This window comes from Nicotiana tomentosiformis, chromosome 3, assembly GCF_000390325.3.
Source record: "Nicotiana tomentosiformis chromosome 3, ASM39032v3, whole genome shotgun sequence".
Lineage (NCBI taxonomy): Eukaryota > Viridiplantae > Streptophyta > Magnoliopsida > Solanales > Solanaceae > Nicotiana > Nicotiana tomentosiformis.
Window position 1 is genome coordinate 72,095,687 of NC_090814.1, and position 21,177 is coordinate 72,116,863.

The 21,177-nt window shown below is 35.3% G+C and overlaps 2 protein-coding genes across 3 annotated transcripts in view; both read left to right on the plus strand.

Moving 5' to 3' along the window:
• The window catches only part of LOC104086066 (uncharacterized protein At3g06530), a 32,515-nt gene extending 19,221 nt beyond the window's left edge, over nt 1-13,294 (plus strand). For both annotated transcript variants that reach the window (XM_009590222.4, XM_009590223.4), the window contains exons 28-39: nt 4,265-4,476; nt 4,586-4,787; nt 4,872-5,054; nt 5,310-5,405; nt 5,484-5,551; nt 5,624-5,975; nt 7,039-7,254; nt 7,674-8,354; nt 8,452-8,861; nt 9,637-9,895; nt 11,532-11,702; nt 12,541-13,294. In XM_009590222.4, coding sequence (XP_009588517.1) covers nt 4,265-4,476; nt 4,586-4,787; nt 4,872-5,054; nt 5,310-5,405; nt 5,484-5,551; nt 5,624-5,975; nt 7,039-7,254; nt 7,674-8,354; nt 8,452-8,861; nt 9,637-9,895; nt 11,532-11,702; nt 12,541-12,771 — 3,081 coding nt within the window. In that variant the 3' untranslated portion in view covers nt 12,772-13,294. The remainder of the gene's footprint in view (nt 1-4,264; nt 4,477-4,585; nt 4,788-4,871; nt 5,055-5,309; nt 5,406-5,483; nt 5,552-5,623; nt 5,976-7,038; nt 7,255-7,673; nt 8,355-8,451; nt 8,862-9,636; nt 9,896-11,531; nt 11,703-12,540) is intronic.
• A 4,330-nt stretch (nt 13,295-17,624) lies between these two features.
• On the plus strand, nt 17,625-20,606 carry LOC104086067 (acid phosphatase 1). The gene is made up of 3 exons (XM_009590224.3): nt 17,625-18,334; nt 18,763-18,972; nt 20,320-20,606. The coding sequence occupies exons 1-3, from the start codon at nt 17,946-17,948 to the stop codon at nt 20,495-20,497; spliced, it is 777 nt and encodes a 258-aa protein (XP_009588519.1). The 5' UTR covers nt 17,625-17,945; the 3' UTR covers nt 20,498-20,606.
• The last annotated feature ends 571 nt before the right edge of the window (nt 20,607-21,177 follow it).

The following is a 21,177-nucleotide window of genomic DNA, read 5'->3' on the forward strand; positions in this document are numbered from 1 at the left end:
CCTACATAATTACTTACTAATTACTATTAGTACAGTGTGTCTATATCTTAACTGAAGCATATAGGTGACAAGTTGGTTATGTACAAAGCACATAGGCGAGAGTGCTCGCGGCAATAAACGATAGACTTGGGAATCTGTCGGTGTCTTCACGTGCAGATTTTTGTTTGGCACTTAGCACATTCTAATAACCCTTAGAACATTACTTAGCTTCTTTTGATCTGGAACCTGCAAAAATTTAAGGCTTTCATATGGTCTCCACGTTCTAGCTTATGGTAGACTTAACACCAACTACCAATTGTAATTGAGAAGACCATACAAGTCCATTAACCCTAATTGTGTGTCATGTGATAGGGTGGTAGTTAATCTCAGTTACATCTCCTCTACATTGTAATGTATAGGAGTGTTCAATCGGTTGGTTCAGTCTCTTTTTTTTTGGGTACTCGATCCAGTTTATTTGATTGTCGTCGTCGGTGTTTTGTTTAGTTTTTCTTTTCTCAGTTTGATTTTCTTGATTCAGTTTTCCAGTTTGGGACCCAACTAGTCTTGTTTAGAATTACAAATTTTTTAAATAAATAAAGTCATTCTCTTATGGTAAAGAGAATCCAGTCTTTCCTGATCTTGTAGACCTCAATGATATACTTCAATTTGTGTGGAAAAATTAGAATTTGATCATTGTGCTCTCCAAATCGGGAATAGTACACAAATGCTGTTCTCAGACAAGGGAATCATTCCTCTATAAAAAAAGGTATCTTTCTCGTGTATATGAAATTGAAACCAACAATTATGCAAGAAATCAGAAAGATGACATCATTAGCTGAGCCTGAGCATATTGTGGGTTACAACAACAACAACAACAACAACAACAACCCAGTAAAATCCCACAAGTGGGGTCTGGGGAGGGTAGAGTGTACGCAGACCTTACCCCTACCCCATAGGGGTAGAGAGGCTGTTTCCAAAAGACCCTCGGCTTGAGAAGAAGAAAAATAAACAGTAGACAATAGATCAGTGACAACAATAGAAGATAAAAAGTATTAACAGCATCGTAAGAAATAGAAAAATAGATGTAAAAGCAATAACTATAAACAACAATACTACCATAGAAAATAGTGAGGAAACTACATAAACCACTAACAACCCACCTCCCCCGGAAACCCTAACCTACAACCCTAATGCTCAACCTCCACCCCTCCCTATCCAGAGCCATGTCCTTGGAGATCTGAAGTCGCGCCATGTCTTGCCTGATCACCTCACCCCAATACTTCTTAGGTCGTCCTCTACCTCTCCTCGTACCTGCCAATGCTAACGTCCTGCCAATGCTAACGTCTCACACCTCCTAACCTGAGCATATTGTGGGTTGCGTGAAGCAAATGATCAGACACCAAGAAAGTGCTCTGAAGACAACGATAAGATAGTTGAATTACTACCTATCGGATATGTAAATGTTTGTGCAGAGAAAAAAGGCAAAAGATAGGCAGTTGACTGATGCTAGCGATAAAGGGAGTAAGGGACTAACTCTATGGATAATTATTACACTACTGAAATCACTTATTTTGTACCTTGAGCTGCAAATTAAGAAAAAAAATTTCATCTATGCGATTGTCAGAAAATAATGTAAACCTGTGTAGGAACGCAGAAGAGTATTAAGGCTGAGATCAATAAGGAAAATAGTATACCAATTTCCAGAATTTCATAAGCAACAATATGTAAACGAACACAGAATGGTGAGTAGATTCTTCATTTCTCTAGTGAGTCAATGCCAGCTAAAGAGACAGTGGCAGACAGAATGGAGAGGGGAATGCAAATACTAGCGGTGACCTGTAGTGGAAAACTGTTATGTTCATAAAAAACAACCAAAAAGAAACCTAAAACCGGAAAAAACCAGATAAACTGAAATTTTCGGTTGAGTCAGTTTCTGTCAGTTTAATTTGAATAATAAACACCTTTGTCCGTATGCTAAACCGAAGAATATACACCACAATCCATGTGCTAAGAATAGGAGAGGTTTTGATGGTGTAGAAACTGATTTTGTATATATGAGGAGTGTCCTTCTAAGTTGCTCAGACACGGGTGCGGATCTAGGTCGGATCCTTCGAGATGTAAATTCTAAGATTCGGGGATACGGATCCTAGTACGGATACATGTGCGGGGATCCGGCTAAAAATAATTCAAAAAAATAAAAATATAAAAATATCTCTAAATTATGAATTTTTTTGTGGAATACTTACATATAGCTTGTAAAGTGGTGATTGTTTTCTTATTCTCAAGTTGTAGATAAGTAAATGATTGATTTCCTAGATAAGGTATGCTATTTTCTTCAAATTTACCCTAGTTTTGGTTCTGATTTCGGGAATCAATTTGTATCTCGTCTCTAATTTTTCCGTCCGTCATGGTCAATGTACCCAGACAGAAACAAAGCAAGAGACTCCACGAAAGCAAACTAAATCATAGATACGAAAGTTTTCCTACAAAGGGAATGGCTTCAACAATCCACCCATACTAGTGTCGTGTCGACACGGGTGCGGCGCCTAAACTGCCATGTCAGAGAAACTTAGGTGTCGTCTTATTCTTGGTTTCTTTTTAGCGCAAACCATGAGGTTCCAATTTGTATAGAACATTAGGTGTACTTTGTAGACACGCATATTTGTGTGTAGGCTCTCTTCTTTTTTGGTATACTTCTTTTATACGGGTCTCTCCCATACATTCACAAATTATTTGTCTTTATCATAAAATGCTAAGAGAATATTGCAGATGTCTTTCAGCAAATTTGGTTATTGTTCCATTCCTAATCTGTATCAGTTTTGTATCAAGTTTCCGGGATTTGGTGGATGTAAGAAAAGATGTTATAGAGGTGTATAAGAGCCCGTTTGGCCAAGTTGCCAAAAACTACTTCTTTTAAAAAGCGCTTTTTGAAAAAAATATTTTTGCAAAATAGGAGTTTGTGTTTGGCCAATTCGTTTGAGTAGTGCTTTTTGCAAGCTCATTGTGTTTCGCCAATCTTTTAAAAAAGCACTTTAAGTGTCAAATTACGAAAAAGGACAATATAGGTTCAATTTGCGATTAGTATCATTTAGAAAAGAAAAATAAACTTAAACATTTATTATACAAGAATTCAAGTAAAATATAAAATGTAAAGTAAAAATATAAATTAAAAATTTCAATCAATATAAAATATAGTTATTCCAATGCAATAACATTTGAGTGTTTGGTATTACTTATTGGTTTATATGATAATTTAAATATATCAAAATACATCATTCAATATTAATTTAAATTCTACTCATAGGAAGCTTGGCCAAACAGGCTCTAATTTTCACAAAAATGTATTGTGTCTGGATGGGTGACAAGATAGACTAGTTCAAAGACAATCTTTGTCTATTGAATGATCAGAGACAGTAGTCTATCTGACATCTTTGTTGTTTAAAATTGCTTCTCTGTGACACAAGCAATGGGGGCTACTACATGAAGATAAATTTCTATATTGACTGAGGATTAGACAATTTGTGTACCTTGTAGGAGGTGTATATAATTATATACTTGCTGTTGATTTTGACCGTCTCTTCTTCTAAAGCTGTACATTAGAATTTGATGACAATGGTCAGATTTGCCATCACGATATCGTTGATGTATAACATCCTGTATTATGGCTCATTATGTGTTATAATTCCAAAATTCTATATCCTTAAGTAATTAGCAACTGAAGCCACCCCTCTTAAGAATATTAAGCATGTTGGAGTTATTAATCTGCCTTGTTGCACCGTCGTGAGTTAAGTTGGTGCCAAATCATGTTGTAGTCCTGCTAGAGCAGGAGTGTATCTTCCACCCGCTCTATATTCAGCAATGACATTTTGATCTTTGCTCTTCTTCTTTTGCCTGCACCCGATGTAAATTGTGACATTTTACTATGTGCGGGAGATTTGTCTTTTTTGCTAAAATTTGAAGTAGTATTTAACTAAAAAGATACAGATGCTTATTTTTGCTTTTTTTGTTGTTGTTTTATTTCATCATCTTCTATTTCAAATAATTTTATAAGGACAACCTAACATACTGGTTGTAGACCCGGATAGAGACTCCTTTTTGCAAGTAGATTTACTTATTTTTCTGACTTGATTATATATGGCCAGTGGAGCCTATGGTATCTTTATATCGTGCACTGCCTGGTAAGACTAATCGGAGAACTTTAAATTTGTGTTCAGTCTCTGGTTAGTTTTCCTTTTCAATGCAAAGTAATGATAGCTAGTGGGAATTGACTTATTTCTTCTTCCAGATCACTTGCTCGATTGTCAGTCGGATTCTTGAGTTCATTTGTGAGCAGAAAATTTGGTCAATTGGGTCGAGACGTGAAAAGAAAAAAAAGAAAGGAATTGTCTCCAATAACTATGATGTTTGCCTTGATATTGTTCCGGGAGGTGGAAATGTCATTGCTTTTGTTGGTTCTCTGCTTGATGTGTTGCTATTGAAGAGAGACATGGAGAACAGGTCAGTTAACTTGTCTTATTAACTTATACATGATTAGTCAATTCTACTTATCTACCTTTATAGACACCCTTGTTTACTGCTGTTGACGGTATCATTAATCATTTTGTAGAGCTTCTCTCATTGGTCCCTTATTCAAGCTTCTTCACAATGCGTTCATTGATAATGAGTGGATTCATCTGGCTGCCAACCAGGATGATTTACATTATCATGCTTCATCTGAAAACTCTCAGAGCATTTCTGATGCTGCAGTTCACATCCAACAAGAGTTGCTCCTTATCTTGGAAGACATTGCTGCTAGTGTCACATCTGAGGTTTTACTGAAGGCCCTTTTTGTATATATGTGTTTTACTGAGTTATTTGGGCTCCTTATCCACATCTACTTATGGTTTTGTCAGGATGAAAATTCTATGAACTTTGACGTTGAGCTCCTTGTTAATTGTGCCCGTTCTGTGAGCAGTATGGTCACACGCAATCAAATTTTCTCATTGTTATCTGCTATTTCAAGGGCTAAGCCAGACAAAGTTTTAGACCATATCTTGGAAATTCTTGTCGTCATTGGGGAATCTGCTGTCACTCAGGTCTTTCTTTGAGCATATGAATTTTTCCTTTTCCTTTTGCCCCTCTTTTATTTTTCAGTACTCCTGTACTGTGTTAACTGTTTTGCATTTATGCATCACATTTACACAGGAGTCACATGTCAGTCTGCATGTTGAAACTACTAACTCAAAGCTCAAAATTTTTGAAATTGAACACTGCATTTATGGTATCGAGTGTTTATATATTTATGTCATATCTCACGAGTGATTTTAAATCCTCAAGTTATCTTTCTACAGTGGGACAACAATTTTCAACATATATTTGAGGACCTCATATCTGCGGTTGTACCGTGTTGGTTGTCTAAAACTGACAGTGCCGACGCTTTGCTTCAGGTAATATGGGTAGCATCCTCTGGTAGATGCTGTATTCATGGAACTTATTACTGATTCTGTCAATGTTTGCTTTTCCAGATCTTTGTAAACATTCTGCCGCAGGTCTCTGAACACCGGAGGATTTCAATGATTGTGCACGTTTTGAGGTACAGAGTTCAAATTTTGAGCTATGATAGTTCTCTGTCCGCTTCATTTTCTTTAATACTCTTCTCTTGCAGGCATTTGGGTGAGAGTGTTAGTTTAGGATCATTGCTCTACCTCCTATTTCGTTCACTAGTTGCGAGAAACTGCTCCTCCTTGCATGACAGAAGTGATCCATCTTTGAGTTACTCAATTTCACTCATAAATACACAATGGGAATATTTATTCGCTGTGCAATTGTTGGAAAAATATTCATGCACAGTATGGCTTCCCTCAATTTTGATGCTTCTTCAGCGAATAGTAGTTAATGACAGTGATGCAGCACTCTTTATGGAGCTGCTAGTTGCAGTGTATTTCATTTCAAACAAACTCCAAAATCCTGAAATTGCTTTTAAGCTTGATTCAGGGGAGGATTCAGATGACATTCAGGTTTGTATCTTTTGTAATTTCTTTTGCCCAACTGTTCAATAAATGGTTGTGAATTTCTCCTGGTCTTGTGCTAAATGAAAAGTGTATGACTGCTTCTTAATCTGAGGAATGATGTCTCCTCTTCTTATATGCATGCAATAGAATCTTTTGGGTTTGTATGCAGATGAGTATTTTATTCTTTCAATGGCTTTCTCTTTTTCTTTAATATCCTTGCAATAAATATTTGTGGTTCATATGCTGATCATTATGTTATGATCTTGCTTACCGTCCTATGATAATTTATTTTTGAATTTTATTTGAGATCTTGATCTAAAATTCAGCAAAGCATGGAGGAATCCAGAAATTTCAGGAATGCCTTTAAAGCTTTTCTATAAACCACAATATTTCTTACGTGCGCTTGGCTGTATTACTTGGAGTACTTGTCTTATGCTATTTCTTTTTGTATCTGGTTAGTGTCATACGTGGACTGCTCCTTTTTGTTGCTTTCCGTAGTTAGAGTATTTTTTGCAGACGCCATTGTTCTTATGTTACTTACAATATTCTGACTTTCCTTGCACTAATTAGGTCCTTAAGATTTGCCTTTTATAACAAACTTCTGAAATGATTGGACTAATTTTTAGCTTTCTATAGATATATGATTGCATTGGCACAATTTTTGGGGCATATGATTTGTGTATGCGTGGATGTAGCTAGATGCAGAGGCAGAGCTAGCCTATTATGTGTGGGTTCGGCGAACCTAGTCACTTTTGCTTAAACATTGTATTTGTACTAGGAAATTTATTAAATATGTACAAATTTCTAATTGCGAACCCAATAAATAAGATGAGTTATGAGTTCCGTGGTAAATTCAGAACTCATAAACTTCAAATTCTAGCTTCGCCTCTGGCTAGATGCCATGTTGCTCTGAGTTAGAATGCCTTTTATGCTGAGAATTGATCACCTAAATGCCATGGCAGATTTAGCTGTTGTTTTTTCATGCGCATTTGGATAATATTTCCTTGTTTTTCTTGTGCATTTGCATAAAATATTTTCCTTAACCCATTTATTTTTATTGCTGGTGCAGTTGACAATTGGGGCAATCATGAAGGAAACAGTTTGTCATCTTCAACTTGTTGACTCGAAAAGAAAGCAGAAAGGCTCTCTTTCTGTTTTCCGAAAGGAGCTAAAGGAATATATGAATTCCACTTTAAGTGCTGTTACGAAACGACTTACTCCCTCCATACACTTCAAAGCAATTGTTCAGTTGCTGGGTCATGTGGACAAATGTGTGAGAAAGAAGGTAATGTAGACACTTATCCTTGTCATTGTTATTCAGAAGAAAGAATTCCCAGTCAGAAAACATTATCTACACTTGTGATGGTTGCTATCTTTTGGAGCTTAGGCACGTTACATGTCTTACATGGTGGATCGAGCAATCTCTCAATTATAAACTTGTCAAAATTTCTGGTTTTCAGTATTTAAAATTTAAAATGATTTCCGCATTGGGCCTCAACTTTGGGGCTATTTCCTGCTGGAAATAATCTGATCTATTGATTCTCATTCTTTGAAATAAATGTGTTTGAGCATGTGACATGTGAAAGGATACTGGGTTTTCCCTTGGTGATACTGTTGAAATAATCTGATCTATTGATTCTCAGTTTTCCCTTGGTGATACTGTTTTTCTCTTGTATTAATCTGATCTTTCTCTTTTATAAACAGGCTCTTGGAACTTTGTCTGAGACAGTGAAGGATACTGGGTTAGTTGACTCAAAGCATGAAAAAAGGGGTCCAGCTTTAAATGCGAGGAGATCATGGTTTCATCTGGACGCGAATTCTTTGCAATCGCTGAACGCCTTGTGCCTTGAGATATTAAAATTAGTTAATTCACAGAGCGAATCAAGTAGTTCTTTGAAACTGGCAGCAGTGTCAACATTGGAAGTTTTGGCAAACAGGTTTCCTTCGGATAATTCAGTGTTTAGCGTGTGCTTAGATTCTGTTAGTAAAAGCATATGTGCGGACAATTCTGCTGTTTCTTCTAGTTGCCTCCGTACAGCTGGTGCCTTGATTAATGTGTTAGGGCCAAAGGCGCTACATCAGCTGCCTCTTATCATGGAAGGCATGATTAGGCAATCTCGCAATGCTTTGTCTACTTTAACAGCAGAAACCAAGCAAACTGATGGTGATGTTTCCGTTGTTTCACCGATTCTGAATGACTCCGTCTCCATGTCTATTCTACTCGCCTTAGAGGCAGTTGTAAACAAGCTTGGTGCCTTTTTAAATCCATATCTCGGTGATATTTTGGAACTTATGTTATTGAAGCCTCAGTACACTTCCACGTCAGAACTAAAACTGAAGTTGAAAGCTGATTATGTGCGGAAGCTAATCACTGAAAGGGTCCCTGTAAGTTTCATCTACTGCGTTTCTTGTTATGATATGATTTCATGTATGCAGTACTTGGAAGGTTACCATGAACTTCTTCTACTCATTGATTGAGCAGGTTCGTCTTTTACTTTCTCCATTGTTGAGGATATATTCTGATGCAATTACGTGCGGGGATTCTAGTGTATCGATTGCTTTTGAAATGATACAAAACCTTGTGGCTGCTATGGATAGATCATCGGTTGATGCCTATCATGTAAGGATATTCGACTTATGCTTGCAAGCTCTTGATCTGCGACGTCAGCACCCTGCTGCTGTTGGAAATATTGATGCTGTTGAGAAGAATGTCATTAATACAGTGGTTAGGCTTACCATGAAACTTACAGAAAAAGTGTTCAAACCTCTTTTCATGAGGAGTATTGAATGGTCAGAGTCAATTGTTGAAGAAAATGAAAATGAAGGGACCAAAAGTATTGATCGCTCTATTGCCTTCTATGGTTTGGTTAACAGTCTAGCTGAAAGCCATAGGTGAGTTGTCAGCACCTTTTATTTTTTCCGTTCCATGGTCACTTCTTTATGGAATTGAATTTGGTTCCCAGACATATACAATTCTGCTAATTGCTGTAGACCTTATGTGGATGATGACTTTGACGGAAAGGTTGAAATTTGGCCAGATACTGAAGGTCACAGTGTGCCTTTGCAACTTTCAGTGGATGCATTTGGCATATCACTCCTTCCTATTCCTCCCCCACTCGCCGCCACGCTTTGCTGTTACCTCTCCCCGCCCTCCCCTTCCTCTCTTTACCCCTTTTTGAGGGGTGAAGGTGGTGCTTTTTGTTGAGATTTCGATAGTACGGTCAGAAATTTCTGCTACTCATTAGTAGAGGAGATTTCTTTTACAAAATGAGACTGATATCAGAGCCCCGAAACAGTAGTTTTAGCTAATGGACTACATGGTTCAGTTTGTTTTTGACCGCCCACCACAAGCTTATGATGCCTAGGAGGACTCTGTTATTATTGGGCCTTCATCCATGCCAAAGCTTGTTTACTTTTTTTATTACTCTTTTCCTACGTTTCTATTCCTTTCCTTCATTGCTATTGTTTCCTCTCTGAGGCAATTATGGCTATAGATGTGGAACTTATTGTTTGTTATATCACCTTGACTTCTTTATGAATCTTTTCTTGTTGAGCCACTATCTAGGAAAAAGTTTGAGATTATTGAAATAATACTCTTGTAAAGTGATGCTTATTAGCTGGAATACTTCTGAGAATATTAGGTATTGATATTTATGTTTCTCCTCAGATCATTGTTTGTACCATACTTCAAGTATCTGCTTGACGGCTGTGTAAGACATCTCATGGATGATGAAGATGCAAAATTGGCTCTAAGCCACAAGAAAAAAAAGGTCAAGCTTCAGGAAGCCAGTAGCCGGAAGAAGGATGCGGATGGTGGATTGTCCATCGGTTTGTGGCATCTAAGAGCTTTGATTTTGTCCTCCCTGCATAAGTCTTTCCTGTATGATACTGGGACCCTGAAGTTTCTAGACTCTGCAAATTTTCAGGTAAGTTAGACTGCTTATTCCTTTTTTTTTTTTCTTCTGTTAATTGTATACTTGGAGAAGCTTACCATGTCATTGTTTGCATTTACTGTTTGATCTAGTAAAACAAGTAGTTTTTCATTTTTCTCCTCTTGAAAATACGTGATATTCTTCTAGTATCATTTTCCTGAAGTTTCTAGACTCTGCAAATTTTCAGGTAAGTTAGACTGCTTATTCCTTTTTTTTTTCTTCTGTTAATTGTATACTTGGAGAAGCTTACCATGTCATTGTTTGCATTTACTGTTTGATCTAGTAAAACAAGTAGTTTTTCATTTTTCTCCTCTTGAAAATACGTGATATTCTTCTAGTATCATTTTTTATGTATCTCATTGTCTGCCCATACATTTGTATAAGGAAACCGTCAATGAATAAGTTTGTTTTCTATTGCTAAGGAGGTCCTTATTTAACATATATGTCATTAATGTTGATAGATTATCCCGTGGTATGGTATTTGTAAGATAGATACCTTCAATTGTTAATGGTAGTATCCTTCTTAAAAAATATTTAATGGTAGTATGGATAGATCATCCTTTATTGTCAGTTGCTTGCTTAGTATGCCCAGATTGACTTTCTATGCCTGAATAACCAAATTAGTGTCTTGCCCAGCATTTCTCAAAATTAGAAATGGAGCTAGTTTTGAATCTCCACAAAAAAATTTCAAGGTGTCAATGACACCTTTTTGTCAAATCAATATGTTTGCCAATTCCAATTTGTGCCTGCATTGGTATATCTAGACTACATATGTATGCTTGGAACTTACTAGATTGACCCGGGATTACTCGTACTATATTAAGTAATAAATCCAAGGCTAGTTGCTTTTGCAGTCGCTATAGCCCATAAATATGTCTTTCAATCATCGAGTGGGATGATGCCGAAATGGTCACCGAAGAGATGAACGACGTAGGTCGCTTGAAAGATAATGAAAGAAGAAAACATGAGTCTGTCTGATGCTGGGTGGAAGCTCTTTCAGTCTTTACTAAGAGTCTAAGATTGTAGAGGTTCTGATACCATGCGAAAAAGTAGAAGAGAAGAATTCTCATTGACTGATTAATAATGTTCAGGAATAGGAGTCTTAGGTTACGTACATTATGACACGTAATCATTTTCAATGCCTAATAAGGTAAGTAAATATTTTATAATTAAATACGTAATATCTTAACATATACTACAGAGTATTCTGTTATTTTTTTCTTACTTAACAATGAATCTAGAAGTGCAAACTTTGGCATATATTCTCTTAAGGTTCTACAACTTTTGATCCTTTTTTCCCTTGTGTGTGTGGGGATTGTTTGGGGGGGGGGGGGGTCTGTTTCATGAGCATCACCTGTTTGGTAAAAATTTAACCTGAAACCAAGATATATTCTGAATGCCGGAGAACGTATGGGTGTAGTGATTATTATTTTCATCCAACATAATACAAGTTGCTTTGCATACTGTTAATTAAAATGTGTGGTAATATAAGGTGTAAAGAACGTGTGTTGTGCTAAATATGAGCAGAAGGTAGGTTCTTGCTAGCTGTACAGCTGAAAGTGGCATAAATTTTTCCGACTGTTGTTTCATTGTTCCCTTCAGTTGACTGACATTCCTCGTGTTTCATTAGGTTCTTTTAAAACCAATAGTGTCACAGCTTGTAACAGACCCACCTGCTACCCTGGTACAAAATCCCAATGTGCCATCAGTGGAAGTTGTTGATGATTTATTAGTTGCATGTGTTGGTCAGATGGCTGTAACTGCTGGTTCTGACCTACTCTGGAAGCCGCTAAACCATGAGGTGATTACAAAATTTTTACTTTTACCACTGTTTATTATTTACTATTTATCTATTTTCTGTTCTGTGACCCACATTGGAAAATTTCCTGGGATCAATTCTGTTTCATGTTAATTTATCCGTATACGCTTCTACCACAGTGACCCCCAGAATCCCTCTGTTGAAGAGAATGAGAAAACTATAGATTCTGTGTTTGTTTTCTAGTTTTCCTCTCCAGCTGATATCTGAGATCCATTCAGTACTTTTAATGACCTGCTGATCTAAGCGGGTTGTATCATATGTCAGTTGATTATGTATTAGTTCTTTGGTAATGCTTAAAGTGGTCATCCTAAGTCGACTTTTGCCGTTTCTGTTACTATTGGTATGGGCTGCAATAAGAGATCAGCCTTTTTCTTCTCTATCATGCTACTCCTTTGAACTAATTGCATCCAAAATCTTATTCTACATTTTGTTTTGTTCATTCATTGTATTTGATAATACTAAATAGAAAATGACAAATTAAACCCACTCTTATTTGTTGCGGGAATTACCCAAAAAAAGTTAAGTCTGCCACTCATCCTGGCAAGCTTTTGGGTATAACTTCTCAATTCTCTGTTTAATCATCAAATTCTCTTGTTCATTGCTCCTGAGACATTACCTGTGACCTGCTGAACAACATGCTAAATTGGATAAATGCATGAAATGGTAGTCTTTTTGGCGTTTATTAATTTACATATCTTTTATGCAAAAAACCTGTCAACCTTGTCTCGTCCTGATTTGATCACTCATTCGCTCCTTTGGCATGCTTAAGAAACCATAAAGTTTTTCAGAGAGATTTTGACTGTTCACACTATCTATACAGGTGCTAATGCAAACTCGTAGTGAGAAATTGCGCTCCCGGATTTTGGGGTTGAGAATTGTTAAGTATCTGGTGGAGAATCTGAAAGAAGAATATCTGGTCTTATTGGCCGAGACCATTCCCTTCCTTGGGGAACTGCTTGAAGATGTTGAGCTTCCTGTCAAGTCTCTTGCACAAGAAATTCTCAAGGAGATGGAATCAATGAGTGGTGAAAGCTTGCGGCAATATCTCTGAACTCATATTGATCTAACTCAATCATGAAATCTACAGAAAAGGGTGTGCAGTGTAGGGCTCTTGCCTTCTGGCCCCTTCCTGTGTTGAAAGCTAATGAGCACCTCGCAGCATTCCGCACTCCCTAGTCCTGCATGTGGAGGTATCAGGGCACATATATTACCACTTAGCAGGACTGGAAAAGCTGGGTACTCTCCGGGCTGATATCATATTTTCCCTACTTATGAGTTGTGCACAGAGCTCGGAAATCTGAGGATGTTCGAGATAATTTTGTAGCTGGTTAGGACGTTTTTAGGATAGAATGCCCTCATGTTTTGTAGCCGGTTATGTAGGATATTTTCTAGGATAGTATAGCCTCTTGTTAAGATGTATATACAAACACGATTTGTTGTGGCCATCTCTCTTTTTCTCTCTAGATGGGAGGCAATTTTTTTGAAAAGGTAAAACAGAGTATACTGCAGTTGTCAACAGTACATGTATTTGTTAAATTCATAGGAAGAATACTCAATTGTTTTTCAAGCCCAAAGCAGTTACCTTTTCTGTTCTTTAGCTTGCTTCGTTTTCCCCTCGGGCATAAACATTATGGTTGCAGCGAAAGCCTGAAACTTTCTCACTTCTAGTTGAGGGCTACTCTTTGTTGTTTGGTTAAGGTGTTTGGCAAAATGAATACAAAAAAAAGTAAAAGATTTGCATGGAGGAGTGTTTTGAAGTACTTGGAAAAAAAAAGAAATCTACTTATACCTGCAAAACGTTCACAATCTTCAGAAACTACAATAATTAAATATCTATTTCATTTGCACTAACTTTTCTTTTTTCCAAAAGGTTTTTAAAAATGTAGATTAAATTAAATTTAAAGTCCTACTACTCTGATGGAAACATGTTGAAGAGGCCAGCTAACACCATTTCTGACTCAACCAAAATTTGTTTGCATCGGATATTTATACTGAATTATATCAACTTACCATGGTTAAATGATTTGATAAGGTGAGAATATATATACAAATCAATCATGGTTTTCCAAGAGTTTATGAGCAAACATATATCATGCATCTACTGGATTGTTGGTCCCACATTCATTTGCTAGTGAATTTGAGACTATTCAACCTAGCTATTAATTGCCATGTGATATTCATACCTTTTCTTGAGTTTTAAGGTAATTTAAATAAGATTTAATAGCCTTAACTAACTAAATTTAATTGGTTTCAGGTGTCTGAGCCTAAATAAAACAATTGATGAATGATTTAATAAAAAGGAATAATTTGGAATAAATGATTGAAGAATTGGAAAATTGAAATAAGCAAAAGAATCGTGCCCGTGTGTCATAACCGTGGAGCCGATTTTGAGGCTAAAAAGGAAGAATTTGTTAAAGTATTGAAGTTTAGAAGATTGAAGAAAAACCTGAAGATCAAATATTTTTGGCTCCACGATTTTGGATACCTAAAAGAGCTAAAACTCTGCCCACGAAAAAGTTTCGGCTCCACGATTTCAGTTCATGAAAAACACCCGAAACAAGACTTGAACTGAAGAGAAGCAAAAAATGTGGAAACAAATTCTTTTTGGCTCCAAGATTTAGCATTTTAGGGACATTTTTGTCAGGACTTTCACACTGTTATAAATAGATTCTTAGCTTATTAATTTTCTTCAATCATCTTTTATCCTTTGGTGTAAGACAACAATTATTAACGTAGTTTAGTAAGGATTTGGAATCTTCATAGAGTTTGAATTTTCTTACTCATTTAGTTTTTAATTATGTTTATCTTCTTAAATCAACTTGTAGTTTTTATCTTTAGCATGAATAGCTAAGCTTCATAGCTGGGGTTATAGACTCTTATGGTATTAATGTGAATAGACATTTGATTATCTTGTGTATTATTACTTGGGTTGTGATTACCTACTTATTTTCATGCTTTCACGCTAATTTGGTGATTACATACACTAGATTGAGCCCTCTATTATCTATTTCTTACTATGAAAAAGTAAAAGTTAGATTGGGTAGTTAACAAGTAGTAAGAATTTAAACTTACTTAGGAATTAATGAAACTTGATTAGTAAAATCAAACAAGGAATAAAACAAGGAATAGAAAGATTTCTACTTGGGTCATTATCAATTGGGGTCCTTAGAAATTTTTTAATTCCTATATAATATTTAAAATTTATTTACCAAAATTGTCCTGATTTTGTATATTACCCGCCCTAAACAAGGATTACTTACAAATTATATACAATTCATTATTAGTGCCTTAATTTAGGGGATTTAGTTGCATCTTTTTCTTATTTTTTCTTTCACTCCTCTTTTAATAAGACTCCTTCTAGCTGTTTAACATCCCTTCCCGGTGTTGCACATCGGCGCTCGCAGTGGGGAACAGTTTCGGTCTTTCTTTTAATTTTCTGTTGAATCCCAATTTAATGAGAAAAAAGGATTAAATGTTGGGTCAATTTTCTTTTAGTGATTTCTTAACGTTAATCTGAGTGATTAGAGTGCTTTTATACTCTATTAAATTTGAACTAGTAGGAGTGTAACTCAGTTTGGGAATAAGAAAAGGATCAGAAACCGATCACTTATATCTTGTAATATATCGCCTCCAAACTTAAGATTACTTTGTATTAGTATTTTCAACGAGAATCTATGCCACCCAGTTAAATTCTCACACAAAATTTAAATCTCACATAAATTCAATTTTTCCAAAATGCGGCGATGGCACTTTTATTGTGAAACTCGAAATTTTTCCACCAAATCATTCAGTTCCCATCAATATTCAAGTTTTTCAGTTCAAACAAATATGAATTAGTGCACATGAGTCGATTTGGAATTCATTCTCTACTTTTCTTTCCTTAATAAATCAATTGAGAAAAGAACAATGTATGGTACATTAACATACAGATTAAAAATAAATTTCGTACAAATTTAATGAAAATTTGAATATCTACAACAACATACATAGTAAAAATAACTTTCATACAACAAATTATATAGTATACAACTTATTTACAACTTATCTATAATTGTCATACATCATTTCTACCCAGTTAAATACAACTACAACATCATACAATTTAAATACAATTGTTATACAATACGTCTTTTGTATGTATTTTGTATATGATTTCTATATATTTTGTAAGCGGTGTATTCTTCTTCCTCTCTACAAATTTCATATAACGATTCATACATTATACAACTATTTTTCAACTTTCATACATCATTTAAATTAAAAAAATAGTATATAATTACAACAGAATACAACTTAAATACAATTTACATACAACTTTAATACAATCTGGTAAGTATATTGTATGTCATGTGTTCTTCTTCGTCGAGTTTCAATATGAAATTCAGCCAAAATCAAGTCTAATCTTTACCAAACACCCTCAAAATTGAGATATAAACTCCAAAAAATATTTTTAATTGTTTGCAACAACACCTAATCCAAGCAAATAATAGTTTTTGAAAACCCAAATTCGAATTCAAAGCTTTGAAGCTTTTTAATGGCTATCAATGGTGGAGAATCAAACACCTTCAAATTTATTGATTGACAATTTCAATTCGAACACCAATTATGCAACATGAAAGGAAATTGCTAAGTTAACACTCTATATTAAAAACAATTGAAATTCATTGATAAAAAAAGAGGATAAAAGGCGAAGGAAGAAAAATTGGGGAAGAACAGAGAATGAGAGAGAGAGAGAGACGGAGGGAGGGAGGGGAAATAACTGATTCCTTATTCAATTCATAATATAAAGAAATACGCATAAATACTAATTTGTATATAATTGGTAAATTATTTATGCTCTTGTAATTAAGTTAAAACTTGATTATGGAGGATAAATAAGTTTCATATGTAGTATAGGAAGATAAAAATCCCTTTAATGTATTTCTTTGGGTTTGGAAGAACTTTTTAAGGATAAGCTTGCTAGAGTGGGAAAATTTTAGCGGGTAGCTAACAATTGGACTATAATCACTACTCCAAAATATTTAGGCAAGCTAAATACACCCATGAACTAATTATGCCATATTGAGGTTACAACTCTGGTCCTTCTCTTATTAGAAATCAAACCATTTTACTTGCATTCAATGTGTTCAATAAAATTTCTAACCTAGTTCTAATAGTAATTTTAGGAGTAACTTTAGAAGCAGTTGAACAAACACTCTTTTGTTGGAGATTACATTAAGAATTATCAAGTTTGCACACACTTTAACACCTTAACACACACCTACTTTGTGTGAGATTAGATGACAATCTTTGTTGAGTTTATTATTTCTAATGACCGTGCTATGCTTCAATTACAAGTATAAAATTGGGCGTCATTAGCGCGTAGGCAATATTGTCTATTGTATCATTGACTCTATTTATTCATAAGATACACGACTTTAGTATTTCAATAAATAAAATATTATGATATTTCATCAATTTTATTTTATGACTCTTTCTATTTTAGTTTGTTCCAAAAATGACTTCTTATACTTTTTGATAATTTTAAAATGTGTCCAATTAAACATCATTGTAGAAAAATAAAACAAAAGAATTTATTTTCTGAAAGTGAACGTATTGAATATCATATGCTCCCTTGTTTTTGGGTTGGAAAAAAATTAACTCTTTTTTAAAAATAATTTTAATTATATCATGGATGCACAAAGATGAAGTAGACCCTTAGCTCCAAGTAATTAAAAACATAAGAGAAAACCAAAAACAGAAACAAAACTTTGAATCCTAGTCCTAGGCAAATATATGAATGATCGCACCTAACTGACTAAACGTCCCCGTAACCAATGAAGCAATCTCATTGGCCTACCAATCCCCACGGGCCCCACACCTGATACGCGTATGACATATTCTCTGTATATCTCATTTGACTCCATTTACTTTACTACCATAGCTTTCCTTCCCATTACAACCTTCCTTGTTCTTTTCTTATTATCTCCCTTTCTCTCCTCTTTGTTTCTTTTATCCATCTGTATCGAATTCGCAGACACAAAGCTTTACTATTACTACTATCTTAAGTTTTCCTATCCATAATCAAGAAAAGAATATACAGAATCGAATCTCTGCAAAAAATTGTAACCCCATCACGCAACTCTACGTATTCCTTCTTTTCTCTTTGTATATATACAGTAACCTCCCTTCCTCCTCCTACCCTATAAGGAGGACCTGCGTGAATTTTCTTGAAATACCCAAAAAATGAGAATTTTGATTTTCTTGATTCTGTTTAATTTCGCCTTTGGACATGAAAATCTTAATACCTTAATTGTTGAGTTCCCTGAAAATACTGAACCCCAATTGAAGGAAACCATTATTGATGAACTTCAGTTAGAGTGTACAAGTTGGAGGTTTGCTGTGGAGACTAATAATTTAAGCCCATGGAAGACAATTCCAGAGGAATGTGCCGATTACGTGAGGCAATATATTAATGGTGGGGCTTATAAGTTGGACATTGATAGAGTTTCAAGTGAAGCTGGAACCTATGCAGAAAGCATGAAATTGGGCGGAGATGGAAAAGATGTTTGGGTTTTTGATGTTGATGAGACTTTGCTTTCAAATCTTCCCTATTATTCGCAACATGGTTATGGGTATGATTTTCATAACTTTTTTCAAGATTGGGGTTTTTAATTATCTTATTTTAAATGGCAGTGGGGTATTGTCTTTCTACTACTCCCTCGTTTCCGATTTATGTTTGATTGGACATAAAGTATAAAAAGAAAGAAATATTTTTGAAACTTGTGGTCTAATAAGAAAAAATGAGAAGCTTAAAATTAAATTATTTCTAAATATGGAAGTCTAATATTCTTTTGGAAAATATGCTACATAAATTAGGATGGAGGGAGTAAGTGATAAAAAAAAGGAACTTTGTTATTATACTTGGAGTTATACTTAAGCTTTTGGGACAACTTGAATGTTGATATGAGATCTTATTTTGAGCATAATTCTATGTACATTTGTATGCTACTGATAAATTTTGTTGATTTTGTGAAATGGTTTTCTTGGGGGTTGTTTGTAGGTTGGAGGTATTTGACAGTGTGAAATTTGATGAATGGGTTGAGAAAGGAGTGGCGCCTGCCATTGGGTCAAGTTTGAAGCTTTATCAAGATGTTATGAGGCTAGGATTCAAAGTGTTCTTGCTGACTGGGCGTAGTGAAAGACACAGAATTGTTACAGTCGAGAATTTGATGAATGCTGGTTTTCAGGATTGGGACAAGCTTATACTGAGGTGAGTTATAGTGGCATCCGATTTTATATCAATAGAATTGTGTCCATTTATTGCCGGAAACTTTGAAAATGGAAATTAGCTATGATTGATTATATGTTGATTTGTACCTATTCTGCTCTATTTAGATCTACTTATAGTAAATAGTTTGTCATTTAAGACAATTTAGAGATACTTTGTAAAGCCCTTATCTAATTCACAATCATAGTAATTTTGAGAAGAATCAAATTGGTCCTCCATAAGAATGAATTAGTTAGAGGAAAGTGTGATGAGTAGTACTTCACCATTAGCTGAAATCAGTTAATTTTTGTGCATCTTTGTCATGTTCAATTGGTTGTTCAGGTTATGGTTGTATATATTAGACTCTCTGATATCAATCCAGGGAATTCTACATGCTGCAATTAATTTTCCAGGAATATGATTAACCCTACTTGGTCTGTACTAGGTAGCTCTAAAGGCATGAAAAGGAACCAAACTTCTGAAAACTGTATAGGTCAAATAATTCCTAGTCCAGCAAGATATTTACATGGCAAAAGATTTGGAGACCTAGCTATGAAGCCTTAGCAAGTGGATAACTTGTTAAAGTATAGGTGCTAAAACCAAAAGATGATTTTATCTTATGATGATTTATCAAGTAGATAGAATCCTCAGGCACAACTATTGGACGGAATATGACAATAAAACACCAGAGGAAAGTAGAAAATAATCTTATGCATTGTCTTTCCTTGTAGGACTCTGGAAATAGTGCTTTATGCTGTAGTTCTGAGCGTGTAATCTTTTGATATCTGCAACTTGTTTCCTTGACTTCACAACCAGCACATATTTTTAATCTAGGTGAGGTGAACCCTTCTTAAGTAGATTTAATTCTGTCTTTTAGTTGACCAATTTTTTCTCGGAAACAACCTCCCTATCCCTCCGGGGTATAGTTATTGTTGTTGTTGACCAAATTTACCCCGCTCAAGAAGGCCATTATTTTGTTAATCTGGAAGATATCCTTCTGGGCGCCTTTGAATTACTTATCACATCTAAGTTCATAGGGTGGGTCGAATGCAAGATGAAGATAAACATTAGCATGAATATTTTCCTTGTCTTTCTTCAATGCTCTCTGCTCTCTTCTCTTTAGATGTCAAAGTCTGAAGAACAGCATGTGGTTAACTTGTTGGGGTTTGGATACAGATAGTAGTCTTTGCAAAGAAAGGATACTAAGAAATATAGATTTGGTGTAAGAGTGGGTTTGGGGCTTTCTTTAGATGTGCGCAATCCTGGAGTGATTGGACTTAGTTTTCCATGTGGGGAAAACAAAATGTGAACATGTGCACTGGATTAATGTTTGTTAATGGTGCTATGCAGGGGTTCGGAGGACCATGGAAAATCAGCCACAATGTATAAATCAGAGAAAAGGGATGAGATGGTAAAAGAGGGGTTCAGAATAGTGGGCAACTCTGGAGATCAGTGGAGTGATCTGTTGGGTTCCTCTGCTTCTATTCGCTCATTCAAGCTTCCTAACCCAATGTACTACATTCCTTGACATGAATGCCAATATTTTTCTTCTGTCCAGTGGCTAAGCTGCTGCAAATAATGGAATTGTAATTCTTTGGGCACCAGAAAATTGATGAATTAACTAAGATACTGTGTCATACCGGCTACCATTTATACTGCTATTAACATAGGTTGGCAAAGACAAAATCTGAATTCCCTCTATTATGAAAGTTGATCCTGTTATATGTATTAAATGGACGTTGATCCTTATTCCTCTTGGTAATTAATTCAACCTTCAACCAAGTGCACTTTTAAACCTTATTTGAGCATAGGTGTCAACAGTTAATATTATACCAATTTTAAAAAATATGTACATAAAATATCTAATTTTGCGGAGAGATCATAGGTACACATGCCCCATATTTTTGCCTATAAATCCGCCCATGCCTGTTAGTGCTTACCAAAACAATGTTAAATTTGGTCAAGGGAGAGTGGCTAAATTTTTTATTTTTTTTTGTAACAAAAGAAAAGAAAGAAAAGTAAAGAAAGCCAGATCCGGCTTGCCCTAGAGCTAACACTCCTCATGGGAACTGCAAGCCTGCAACTAACTTAAATCAATTTCGATGCTGAAGATATAAAGGTTCAAACAGATGTGTCATGTAAAACTTGCATGGGGCGCCCTATTTGGTCGTCCTTTTATAAACTTATATCCGTTTTATTTTTTCGTTT